Below are 12,546 nucleotides of genomic sequence, written 5' to 3' on the forward strand. Positions count from 1 at the left end.
CCAATAAGAAGTTGAAAAGGCGAACTAGGGAACTGGCTCAGCCATGAAGAGCACTGACTGCTTTTCCATGGGACCTGGATTTGGTTTCTAGCACTCATGAGGCAGCTCACAGACATCTTGGTGAATCTGAGGTTTCAAAACTCACAGCTTCTAAGCCCAGCTGCTATGCTCAGTCTGTGTTGCATGTGCCAGGTCCCAGATGTCTCCCGCGTTAGTGGCCTGTCACTCTCAATAGCTGCCTATATAAAAGACACTACTTAGCTCCTAACTCCTACCAACACCAGATGCAATGTGGGTGAACTAAGAATTCTCATCACTGTGACTCTTCATAGATATTACAGAGAGCAGTTTGATAAAGCCAAGTGAGGCCTCACTATCTGAGACTAACAAGTCAATTGTAAGACAGTGTACAAAGCCAACCCATGAACTTGAAAATCGAATATGATGATGTCTATTATGATATAGTAGGAAAACAAACTGGAAGCGATATTTCTATACATAGAAACATGCCATACATACACAAATAAATATAAAAATGTTTTTGAGAGGAACTCATTCTACCAATAAGATACATTCACTCCTGATTATTACAGTATTAGTCACAATAGCCAAAGTACGAGGCTGCCGTCACAAAAACACAACTCCCACTACAAAGGGAGTAAGAGAGCCTATTCCAGAGCCAACATGGGTGATCATGGCCCCAGGACCTAGGTTTAGTTTCCTCCAAATACCATTCCTCTGTGAGGTAGCAGTTTCATGAACCTTTCATAGAAATAGAACAAAGAAAGCCATAAATCAAGACCCTTTCAAACACACCAGTGGATACATCAAGTAGGCGGGTTACAGAGCAAGGCAGACAGAGCACTGCCATAGGCCTCAGATTTGAACTTAGTCTTCTGATTGGTGGAAAACTAGAGTTTTTCTAATACATTCCAAAGGTTTTCAGCCATGAGTCACAGGATGCTAGGCCTGACACAGAGGTGGGCAAGAAACGGCTGTTTAGGGGGCTAAAGACAGCCCAAAACAAGTTGGGATTAGGCTCCGGATTTGCAACATCCCAAACCCTCCACAACCACTGAGGCTATAACCAGCTAACCAGCCTTCAGACTCAACATCTCTCCAGGAGTTGTGACTGCAGCGCCAACCCCAAAGCCCTTCGGCAGGAGAATGGCAAAACGGCAACAGCGACAGAACATGGTGTAGTTACACAGGAATATCACACTGTCACGAAGAAGAACACAATCTCGCCATTCGCAGTGATTTGCAGTGATGTGGGAATAACGGAGGAAAGGCTGATGGAGATACTGACACAGAAAAAAAAAAGGACCACGTGTTCTCTCGCTCGAGTGTGGAAACCGGTCAGTCTAATTGGTACACCATGGAATGGAATAGCGGACATTAGAGATGGAAGGGAGAGGACAGAGGGAACAGGAAAAGATTAAGGGAAACTTTAGGGACAAGGAAAGGTGATGAACAGAAGTGAGACAGGACAGCGATCCCGGGCCGAAGAACGACGGAGAGACACGAACACTGCACGTGCATGCATTATAGAAAAAGCACCCATTCAAAACCTCATTAATTTTTACAAATCATGTGTCTTAGAGAAGATGTAAATAAGGGCTGGGGGTGTGACCCACTTGCTAGAGAGCTTTCCTAGCACGCGAAACCCTAGGTGCAAACGTGAGCACTCAGGTGATGGCCTATGATCACAGCACGTGGACAAAGAAGCAGGAGGATCGACTAGTCGTCCCAGGACAGCGTGTGGCAGAGCAGATTCCCAGTCAGGTGACAGGCCCTATGATCACAGCACATGGACAGAGGAAGCATGAGGATCAGTCGTCCCAGAACAGTGTGTGGTACAGTGGATTCCCAGGCTAGTCTGGGAAACATGAGACCCTGTCAAAAACAGACAACACATTTTTAAAAAATCAAATAACATACGAGCCAGAGAGATGGCTCTGCTGGTTAAGGCACTTCCAACCTTAACCTGGCGACCTGGGCTTAATCCCCTAGGAGTTGCATGGTCAAGGAAAGAAACTGGCTTCTGAAATCTACACACATGCTGTGGCACAAGCACATACATGCACGCGCACACACACACACACACACACACACACACACACACACACACACACACACAGTAAGGTCAAGGAGAGAGTAAATAAATGTAAAAAAAAATACTGTTCAACCAAAAATCATCAGTATACCAAATGATAGCGCTAACAAAGTTAAGAAAACCAATGATGTAAACCTGTAATCAGAGAACTGAGGCTATAGCTCATGGAAAGGTACTTACCTAGCAACACACCAGCACATAGATAAATCAGTACATACCCGACAGACTGAACACCTCAGACTCAGGCTAGTGGTTGAGTGGACTGGACAGAGATGACAGTCACATCAAGTGGCATGCACTTCTTAAAGGAATGGAAACAGAGAGGGCAAACCTAAGATTCATTAGATCTGGGTAAGAGCTTTGTGTCTAGTTTCTTCTGTGTGCTTTGAAGTTTTCATCAAAGCAAAACAAGAAATGGATGTACAGTTTACTCCTAAAGGATAATAAACATATCAAATAATGTCTCAGTGTGCAATGCTTGTTAGATTTCTGTTTCCTCGTGGCCACCTGCCCCAGCTAAGCTTACACAAGCCTTCTAAGGTGTTGGCAGCTCTGCCACCATCTTAAGGGCCCACTTTGTGACCTAGTGGGGACGGAAGCATGCTTAGACTCTGGCCACCATCAGAAAGAGACTGAAGGCCGGGGGATGGTGCACTCGGGAGGCAGAGGATAGACCAGTCAGGAAACACAGCAATGGAAAAACAAATGCCTTAACTGGTGAACTAAAGTGTGTGAGAGAATCATTCTCGTAGAGCAGTCAAGGTATTTAAATAATCCATGACATTCAACATGGTGATCCACAGACTCCGCGGTAAGGACGGAGCTGTCTTATGTGGCAGCATACATTTTAAAGGAATGAAATTCATCGTGTATTAACTCTGCATATGAGATCAGAGTAATTCAGATAAAAAAAAACAAGTGAGCAAATCATAAAATACAGGGAACAGCACCTTAAGAAAACAGGTTATTGTGTGACTGCCTCCTCCTGACTGAAGCATTCTGTACCGGATGCAAGAAAACTTAAGGAGACACAGCCCTACAAAGCCCTACAAGTTACCAGGATCTTGAGACCCACCCCAGGAGAGTTCAGAAACAGATGATAATCTCAGGGGTGTTGGGTGGGGAGAGACCCTCAGGAGCGCTGTCTTCAAGCCGTTCCCACAGCTCCAGGCACGCATCTTTGGGGAGTCGTCATCCATGCCGGGTGGCTTTTTGGTAATGCAGTAGCCTTTGAATCACTCATACCCCTGCTAGTAACGCCAACAAACCCATTGGTTCACTAAGCAAGACTTCGGCAGAACCGTCTCTGTGGTCTGTTGCTGGTGTCCTATTTGGGGTGAATAACGTTTGTTTGTGTCTCCCCCAAAAAGTCAACACAACAAAGCTCTCTTTCCTTTCAGGAAAGCAAAAGGGATTTTTGTTTGTTATTTCATCTAAAAAGTGAAAGGCCCAAGGAACCGTATCCAGAGTGCATTCTATATTTTGTTATCACTTACTTTCATTTAAGTAAAATATTTACAGAGAAATTTAAGGTATCAAATGAACAGAAGACGCAAGGCCACTTTTATTATCTGCACATACAAAAAAAATTGTTTTAAGAAGTCACAAAAATATTGGTATTCAAATTTTAACTTGGAACTAGCACACGGCTAGTGCTAATGCCGTGTTTTCCGTGATAGTCTAGAGAGTACTCTGAGGATGAACCAGGAGCGCTTGCGTCAAAGTAAATCTATGTGCATCAGGTGTTCCCATTTAACACAGAAAAAAAAAATATCAGGCATGGCTTAAAACTACAACAGATTAGTTATCTATAATGAGATCCAAGTACAGTAAATATTACTTAATGAACTGACAAGCCTATTGGCGAATCAATTCCTAAGTTGATTTGACAAGACAAAAGGGTTATTTATTCAGTAGGAACCAGTTGAATAGAAGAAAAATTAGTTTTCCTGTTTGCTCTATGAGCCCAACACTAATGCTCTGGGAGCTTCACCATATGCCACAAGGGTTCCTCAAACTGCTTTGTGGTTTTATCTAAAAATGTTGCTTCTCATTGTATTTTTACTTTGAGTCAAGTGTCAAGGTCTTCCCAGTATTAAAAAGCACAGTGTAGGTGGAACCGTAAGTAGCACAAAGAGAAAAGAGAAAAGTCTCCTCAGAATCAAGCCCCATATCCATCTCTGTCGCTGCGTTGGTGTCTGCTACAGGATTTCCTCCTATGGTCAATAAACATCACCACAAACGATGCTAGTTAACATATCCTGGCACCGGCTTTCCTTTAAGCCCGTGCTTTAAACATATTTGTATAGAGATCTTTTAATTGCAGACGGGAGCTTGTTCACCTATTTCCTCTTGAGTCCCGCGTCAGAAACTTTGTTCTGCTGTCAAGAGAGCTCTCTCACCTTCCCACCACCATCAAGAGACAGAACAAGCTGGGGCAGGGGAGGAGACTTAAAGCGCACGCATGAGAACCCGAATGCCATCCAGAAACCACATTTCAAAAGCCAAGTGTGGAGGCTGAAGAGGTGGCCCAGTGGTTAAGAGCATTTGCTGCTTTTTCGGAGGACCTGGGTTCAGTTCCCAACTCGCAATGGCCTGTAACTCCAGATGATCCAATGTCCCCTGCTGGCCTCTGTGTGCACTGCATGCACTTACATACATAGAGGCAAAGCACCCAAGCGCATAAATATAAATTTAAAATCTTTTTAAAAAAAATATTTTTAAAGCAAGTGTGAGCCTTCAAGATGGCTCAGAGAGTAAGGGCACTTGCTACCAAGCCTGATGATCTAGTTAGATTCCACATGGTGAAAGAGAACCAACTTCAGCACACATACAATGGCATGAGCATGAACATATAGGCATGTATGTGCACGTGTGCACACACAAATAGATTTCATGTCCTCTGGTCTCCACACACATACAAACATGCCTGCACAAGTATGAGCGCGCACGTGCACACACACACACACACACACACACACATACTAGACCATTTTTATGAGCTCAGTATCTAGAGAATACAAAAACAAAGGAACAAACAAGGATAACCATTCTGGGTGCACAGCAAACGATGAGAATGAAACAAAGAGCTCGTTAGGCCCTGCAGTTAATGGCTTCGCTCTTGCATAGACTCCTGCAGAGAAAGGCTGGTCTCAGGCACTTGTTTATGCACAAATGGGAAAAGTCAGCACTCGGCAACCAGACTGCTAATTGCAAACCCATCTTTGTGAACTGGAAAACAATTGTAGATTTCTAAATATTTTTATTTCACATTTTGTCAGTTACTTTCGTCCTCAATACAGAACAGCACAGAGGCTTTTCCAGCCTGCCTGAAAACTGTTAAAAGAGGGGCAGGGTAGGGGAGGGCCATTGCGTTCCCATCACAGATTCTCGGCTAAGGATTGCTTTTTCAGCACAGTGAGTCGGATGAAGATTGAGACTCTGACAACAGTGAACATCTCACAGCTACCGGAATCCTGGTACAGCACAACCAATTGTTTTCTCACATCAATCGGCTCACTGTTATTATTGGAGATCAAAATTACACCCTTACCACTTTCCAGCTGGGAGTAAAAGGAGCAGCATACAGCGGCTGACGCTCTTTCTGCACCACCTGAGGCCTTTCGAAGCTAATCTAGTCTGGAAACAAAACTGCACTGGCCACTGCCTGAACACAGTGGCCTCTCCACCCCAACACTGCCTGTCCAGGAATTAAATGTACACCAGCTTTCTGTTTAGCACTAATTACTACACAAGCCCAATCCGCATACTCTCCGGTGACTTCTGACCGAAAGCAAGCAGCTTCATGCTGCTGAAACGTGGTTTGCATTTTTAAACTAGCATTACACATTTTGCTTTCGTCCTGCTGGAGACTGAACCCAGGGCCCCGTGTATGTCAGGAAAGCATTCCACCCCTGAGCTATAGGCCTAGCCCTAAAATCTCGTGTTAGATCATTTAACATTTATGTAAAGATGGTGGAGGGGTATACCTGTTGTCTCAGCTACCCAGAGGAGGATCAATTGAATTCAAAAGTTCAAGACCAGCTAGGTTGAGACAGTGAGAGATCTCTCTTCATGTCTGTCAAACCCAAGTCTGCTGCGGAATAATCCTTTTGTATCCTGTGAAGATTTGTCACCTGGATTGATTTAATAAAACGCTGATTGGCCGGCAACCAGGCAGGAAGTAGAAGTGGGGTTATCATACTAAGGATGCTGGGAAGGAGGGCCGAATGGCAGGAGAGAAATATGGGTTAATTTAGATGTAAGAGTTAATTTATATTAAGTCTCTGAGTCAGTTATTCGGAAACGGCTGCCGGTTATTTGGGAGCAGATGGTCGGGACAGGAAAACTCCGCCTACACTATTGTAGTGGCACATGCTTATAACCCCAAAACTATGTAGGAAGGTCATCAGAATTCATAGGTTGGAGACCAGACTGGAAGTGAGGTTACATTTCAAAAGGAATAAATTTAATATCAAACTTAGAGAAATGCTGGAATTCTCTTCCTTAGTCTTCTTATATTTGTCATGGAGACTTCCTGTGCTCTCCAGAAAGCAGCAAGGGCGGGCTGAGGCTCCAGACCCTTTATCACCTTACCTTGTGCAAGGATAACCCGGGCGAGAACCATCACATTCCCAAGGAGTCAGTCCCTCCGGGGGATTTTAAGGCATGTTTTCATATGGCAGAATGTAGCTCGGGTCATGTGTGTGATGGGATTTGAACCAGAGTCCAAAAGGACCAAGGACCTGCTCCACCACTGAGCTCTACTGCCCACGTTTTACTGTGAGAGGAATGTACAGTCAAAACACGAGTCTGCACTGAGCATATGTGGAAAGATATTTAATTGTAAAATAGAAAAGGAGGCCAGTACAGTCTTGAAGGTAATTGGTTCTTTATACAGATTATCTAGAGTAGTTGTAGGGTTAAACGTTATCATAAAGCAATAAAACAAAAACAAAAAAGAAAATAAAGAGCTTGAAGTTACATTTTACAAAACAGAATGGAAGAGCCTGCCAAATGTCCACACACTGTGGAGTGGGCCTTGTTGTGACGAGACTGAGCTGCAACGCAGGCCTGGAGCTTCACAGGGAATAGCGGACGTTACATTAGACGTATCTATAGCATCACCGAGTACAAAAGGTTCCTGTTCTACATACAAAAGCAATTTTCCATAAGAATAATTTCTTGGGCGGTGGGGGGGGGAGTAAGTCCATGAAATATTTCAGAAACCCAAATGCACTGAGTTTGCCAAAAACATTATCTTAAAATCCAGCGCCTCAAAGTGCTCACGTGGAAATCATGATGGAAGGCACAGAATACAGTCTCACGTCCCCATAATGGAATTTTCAAAAAAAAGCATAGATTTTGCAGATTCACGTTCTCTTGCAAGCTGCTCCTTCCAAGAACACTGTCATGGTTGCCAGTTAACCCAGCTGCTTACTTCCTTCCCGTGGCTGACAGAGCGACAGCGGTGCCTTATGTATTTCCTGGTAACTTTCATCGTCTTTGTGGGAAACATATCTAAGCAAAGGATGCATCTTAAAATCATAGAACATGCAGAATATGTACAAACAAAATTTTAAAAATATTTGCTTCATATACATGTAAATCTACTTGCGTGTAGCTGAAATTGAACAAATATAAAATTTCTGCTTCCTAAAAAAATGTTTTCAGTGAACCTGAGACAACTTAAAAGCTGTACAAAAGTTCCTGGGAGAAATCTCTTTGCAGAGTTATTTCCAGCGTCAGTCCACCATAATTAGTACACATTTGGTCTAACCAACAACAACCACCTTTGAACTCCTGTCTCTGAGATAGGAAGTCTGTACCCAAATCAAGAATTGCCTGTAACAGTGCCTTACTATGGTTTTTGGATCTCCTCAACAATCTTTATCAACTCATTTGTAACTGTAAAAAAAGAAACAACCAAAAAACTATTTACAGAATTCAATTTTAAATACATTTCACAAGTTCTAAAGTTTTATATTACAAGAATTCAGAGCTCATGGCTTAAGTCCCATTATCAATCTGCAGTATTTTCTATTATTCAGTACTCCCGTGGCTGTGTCTTTACTGTGTGCAGTTCAAGACTGCATTCTTTCTGGACAAAAGGTAAAATCAAACTCATGTTCGTGTCAGGCGGCTAGACAGCCTCTTTGCTGGTCTGGAGGCGCGTCATGGCCTCCAGCTTCTGCCTGTAGGCCTCCGCCTCCTGCTCCTTCTTGAGCAGCTGCTGCCGGTACTTCTGCGCCTCCCGGTTCGCCTCATCCAGCTGTTTCTGAAGTGCTTCTCTCTCCTAGTTTAGAAAAGAAAATCGTGTTTTCAATTTTTGCACAAATATATTAACATTATCATGTGTCCTTCAAAAACTACAAGGAAGACAGACAGACAAAAAACACTGCAGTGGGCACAGCAGCTGCCTAGTGGTAGGCACCTCCGGGACGTTCTCACCTTTCCACCAATCCACAGGGGACTCCTCAGTTTTGTTCTCTGTACTATGAGACAGAGATTATTCTCTAATTTCAAGAAAATTATTTCTAATTTATAAATAAGAATAACAGACATAAAATGTGCACCTGTCCTCTTGTGTACTGAAGAAAGTAACAGAAGACTTCAGAGGAAACTATGTAAACACACCTCATCTCTCCTCAGAAAACAACCACAGCTGAGCAAGGGCAACTCCATGACTCACTCCTCATGTATCAGGCTACAAGTGAGAAAATTAGTGCTCAGAAACGACGCAGCCTTCCCAAGAACACTTCGAGAACTGGGTTTATGGTATTCAAACGTCACTAAATTCAAAACGACCCGTGCTCCTCTACACCACCAAGCCAAACACCTGAACTCCACCACAACAGGTGCTGGGCCAGACTTGCGAAGTCGTACGGTGGGCAATCTATAAAAGGCAACTCTAACAACCTTCTACTGTTAAACAGCTATAAACTCTTTAAATCCCCAGTTACTGAGAGCCAGCACATACAAACCCAGTCCAAAGGAAACAGTATACTTATTTCTTCTCTTCACTGCACCCCTATTATCAAGGAGAAAGAGGCCAACACTATAAAGAACCCTTTCATATACCTGTAGTAAGCACATGGAGAAAACCTAATCCACACAGTCCCAGGCTCAGGGAAGTTTCCTATCTCAGGAATGGAGTAATCTCATCGCAAAGACCTATGATCCCCTAGTGAGGCAGGAACCTGAACGTAACTGAATTACAGAAAACGCCAGGTTTACACTGAGCATGTCCAGAGGGAGCGGAAGGTGAGGGAGGTCCTTGAGGAGAGTCTGAGGAGCTCCTCCTATATATCCACTGCCTCCTGACACAGACTGTCTCTGCTTTACTGCTCAATTGTCCCTACCAGGAGCAACATGCACCCCTCCGTCTCTCCCTCCCTCACACCCACCATATGATCCCACCCACTGTCCTAAGCTGAGAATGAAATTAGATTTAGTATTTTTTCTGATTCTTATTGCTCCACCAGATATGGGAGTGACTGAGAAGTCCAAGAAAGGAATGTATTTATTTCCAGTTTCAGGGATACCAGGTCCTACCTAATACCTTACATCGCTGCTTCCCTTCTCTTAGGACCTTCCAAGATGCTAGGAAAGATGGCAGCCGGAAGAATCAAGCCTCAGGGAAGCAATCAACACTAGAACCGCTGTGACCTATGCAGGACTGAGCTTGCCAATGACCAGGGGTAGAGGAGAAAGGTAGAGCCTGGTTGTGTTTCCCTGGGAGCAAGACCTATGAGGAGCGGGCTTAGCTTGCTTTGACAGCACATATGCTAAAATTGGAATAATACAGAGATTATCATGGCCCTTGCACAAGGACAACACACAAACTCAAGAAGCATTCCATAATTTTCCTCCAGCTCCAGGGGGCTCTGATGCCTCTGACCTTGCCAGGCACCAGCTCTGTGGATGCACACATACACATAACTAAAAAAAAAAATAAATAATAATGAAACTAAATCTTTTTAAGTTTACATGTGTTAAGAAATAAGATCTTTTGTTAGTCAGTTTTGAATATACATAAAATTTTCCAATTGCATAGGAAATATTAGAACAAACTGCCTATATAAAGGGGTCATCTCGTATTAGTTATTTATTAACACCTGGCATTTGCAAGGGATTTACTATTACTGAAGAAGATGAAAGCAAATGGAGTGAGACAAACAGTGGAAAGTGAAATGGCTTAATCCTATCTTCCTATCTCACTGCACACACACACACACACACACACACACACACACACACACACACACACACACACGCACACACGCTCACACCACCCAGCTGGGGTCAAACACAGAACCTCACAGGTTCTGAGCAGTAAGTAAAATACATTTTAATACAAATAAAGTAATAGCTCCCTTTCATCAATTGGGCCAAATAAAAGACTCATTTCATCATCTTTTTGTCTAAATCTGTAAATGTAAAGACAAAGATCCTTAGTGTTTGTTGAATCTTTTGAATATGATTAATACATAGACTTTTAGTGTTGTGCGCTTTACTTTTCAGAAATGCAGGAATATGGAACAAGAACTTGTTTACCATCTCAGTTTTCAAAGTAAATAAAAGTCTGAGAAATGGAAAATGTTATTTAACTGAGATCTTTCTCGGATGTCATAGCTACTTCAAGGAAGTTTCTTTACATAGCTGTGCTTCACACATCAATAGTGCAACAGGCTGACAGCTGGCATTTTTATTTAAATACAAATGTTAATCCTATGGATTTAATATTTTATAGTAAAACCACACTAGCCAATTTTGATATTTTTAGTATTTGCTGTGAGTTTCTGTGGGCTCATGTGCTTCAGCACATATGTGTTCAGAGGACAACTTTCTGGGGTCAGGTTTTTTTTTTTTGCTTCTAACCTTACCCAGACTTGGGATCAAACCCAAGATGTTAGGCTTCCACAGTGAGTACCACCACCTACTGAGCCATTTTGTTGGCCCAATTTTGATATATTGTTATTACACATAAATGGTATGGGTGTTTTGCGTGTGTGTGTGCCTGTGCACTCTAAGAGTACAGTACCTAAGGAGGCCAGAAGAGGGCATCAGATCTCCTGGAACTGGAGTTACAGACTACTGTGAGCTGCCATGTAGGTACTGGGAATTGAACTTGGGTCCTCTGAAAAAGGAGCAAGAGCTCTTAACTCCTGAGCCATCTCTCCAGCCTCGAATTTTGATATTTCATATAGCAATAATTTCATCCGTTAATATGTGGTGCTAAGGTACTGTTCTAGGGATAGGTTGTAGCTGCTTAGCATCCAGGAAGCTCAGGGCTCAACTCCCAGCACTGGGGGAAAAGAAAGGCATCTAACATCACAGACCTCTAAGAAAATGAAACCCTAATAATAATCAAGATTGACAGCCACAACATACACCGTAACCCCGAATTAATATATTAGGTAACAGAACCATAGGGCAACAGATGATTTCAGCTCTATTTTCAATGATGATCCTCTAATTCTGCCATAAAAGCAAGTGTGGGACAATTTGATAATTTTAATATATACTTTTCAAATACTGAAATGTTTATCTTTGTTCTAGCTATTATATATTATAAACTGAAAGGCACAATTACAATAGTTTATCTCTACCTTAACACACATTGTAGGGCGATTCTGCTAGTAAATATCACTTACTGAGCATTTATCATATGCTCACCACTGTGCTCGGCCTGCATCTGTCCCCATTTCATCTCTTTCACGGTGTAGCTCTGGCTGGCTTGGAACTTACTATGTACACCCGCCTAGCCTCAAACTCACAGAGGGGATTAAAGGCGTGCACCATGACACCAGGCTTTTCTTTCACAAAGTCTTCAATCGATTGCTGATGCTATTCATTTTCCGTCTTGTTGATGAACAGGCTATGCCTCGAAATGCCAAATTAGCCAAGGTCACACACTCAAAATATCAGAAAACCAAACCCATGTCTCTGAGAACTAGTGTGTTTTTAAGTTTTAACTGATTATTATTACCAGTTATTATTGTGTGTGTACACTGTGTCTGTGTGCATGTGCGCTGTGTGTGGAAGTTAGAGGATGACTCTGTAGAGCTGGTTCTGTTTGCCTTTATATGGGCTTCAAGGATCGAACCCAGGTCACCAGGCTTGCATGGCAAGCATTACTTGCTGAGCCACCTTGTCAGCCCAACACACACAAAGACACACACACACGTCTTAATGTTTTATTTTTAATTACGAGGCATTTATGTGTCTGTGCAGGGCTGTATATGTGTCAGTGCAAGTACCTACAGAAGCCAGAAGTTGTGAGATCCCCTGGAGCTAGAGTTACAGCAGTTGTGAGCTGTTTGACATGAATGGGATCTGGTTCCCTGTAACAGCAATACATGTCCTTAATCACCACTGAGCCATCTCGCCTAGGCCCTAGCTACAAATTATGCCAAGTTTCTCACATT

The 12,546-nt window shown here is 42.9% G+C and overlaps 1 protein-coding gene and 1 pseudogene across 11 annotated transcripts in view; one reads left to right on the forward strand and one right to left on the reverse strand.

Moving 5' to 3' along the window:
• Positions 1 to 6,934: 6,934 nt before the first annotated feature.
• Positions 6,935 to 12,546, reverse strand: part of Gabpb1 (GA binding protein transcription factor subunit beta 1) — a 54,476-nt gene continuing 48,864 nt past the window's right edge. For all 11 annotated transcript variants that reach the window (XM_075962055.1, XM_075962060.1, XM_075962054.1 and 8 more), the window contains one exon: positions 6,935 to 8,411. In XM_075962055.1, coding sequence (XP_075818170.1) covers positions 8,259 to 8,411 — 153 coding nt within the window. In that variant the 3' untranslated portion in view covers positions 6,935 to 8,258. The remainder of the gene's footprint in view (positions 8,412 to 12,546) is intronic.
• Positions 9,884 to 9,983, forward strand: LOC142845256 (U6 spliceosomal RNA; annotated as a pseudogene).

The sequence above is a fragment of the Microtus pennsylvanicus genome, chromosome 2 (genome assembly GCF_037038515.1).
Source record: "Microtus pennsylvanicus isolate mMicPen1 chromosome 2, mMicPen1.hap1, whole genome shotgun sequence".
Classification (NCBI taxonomy): Eukaryota; Metazoa; Chordata; class Mammalia; order Rodentia; family Cricetidae; genus Microtus; species Microtus pennsylvanicus.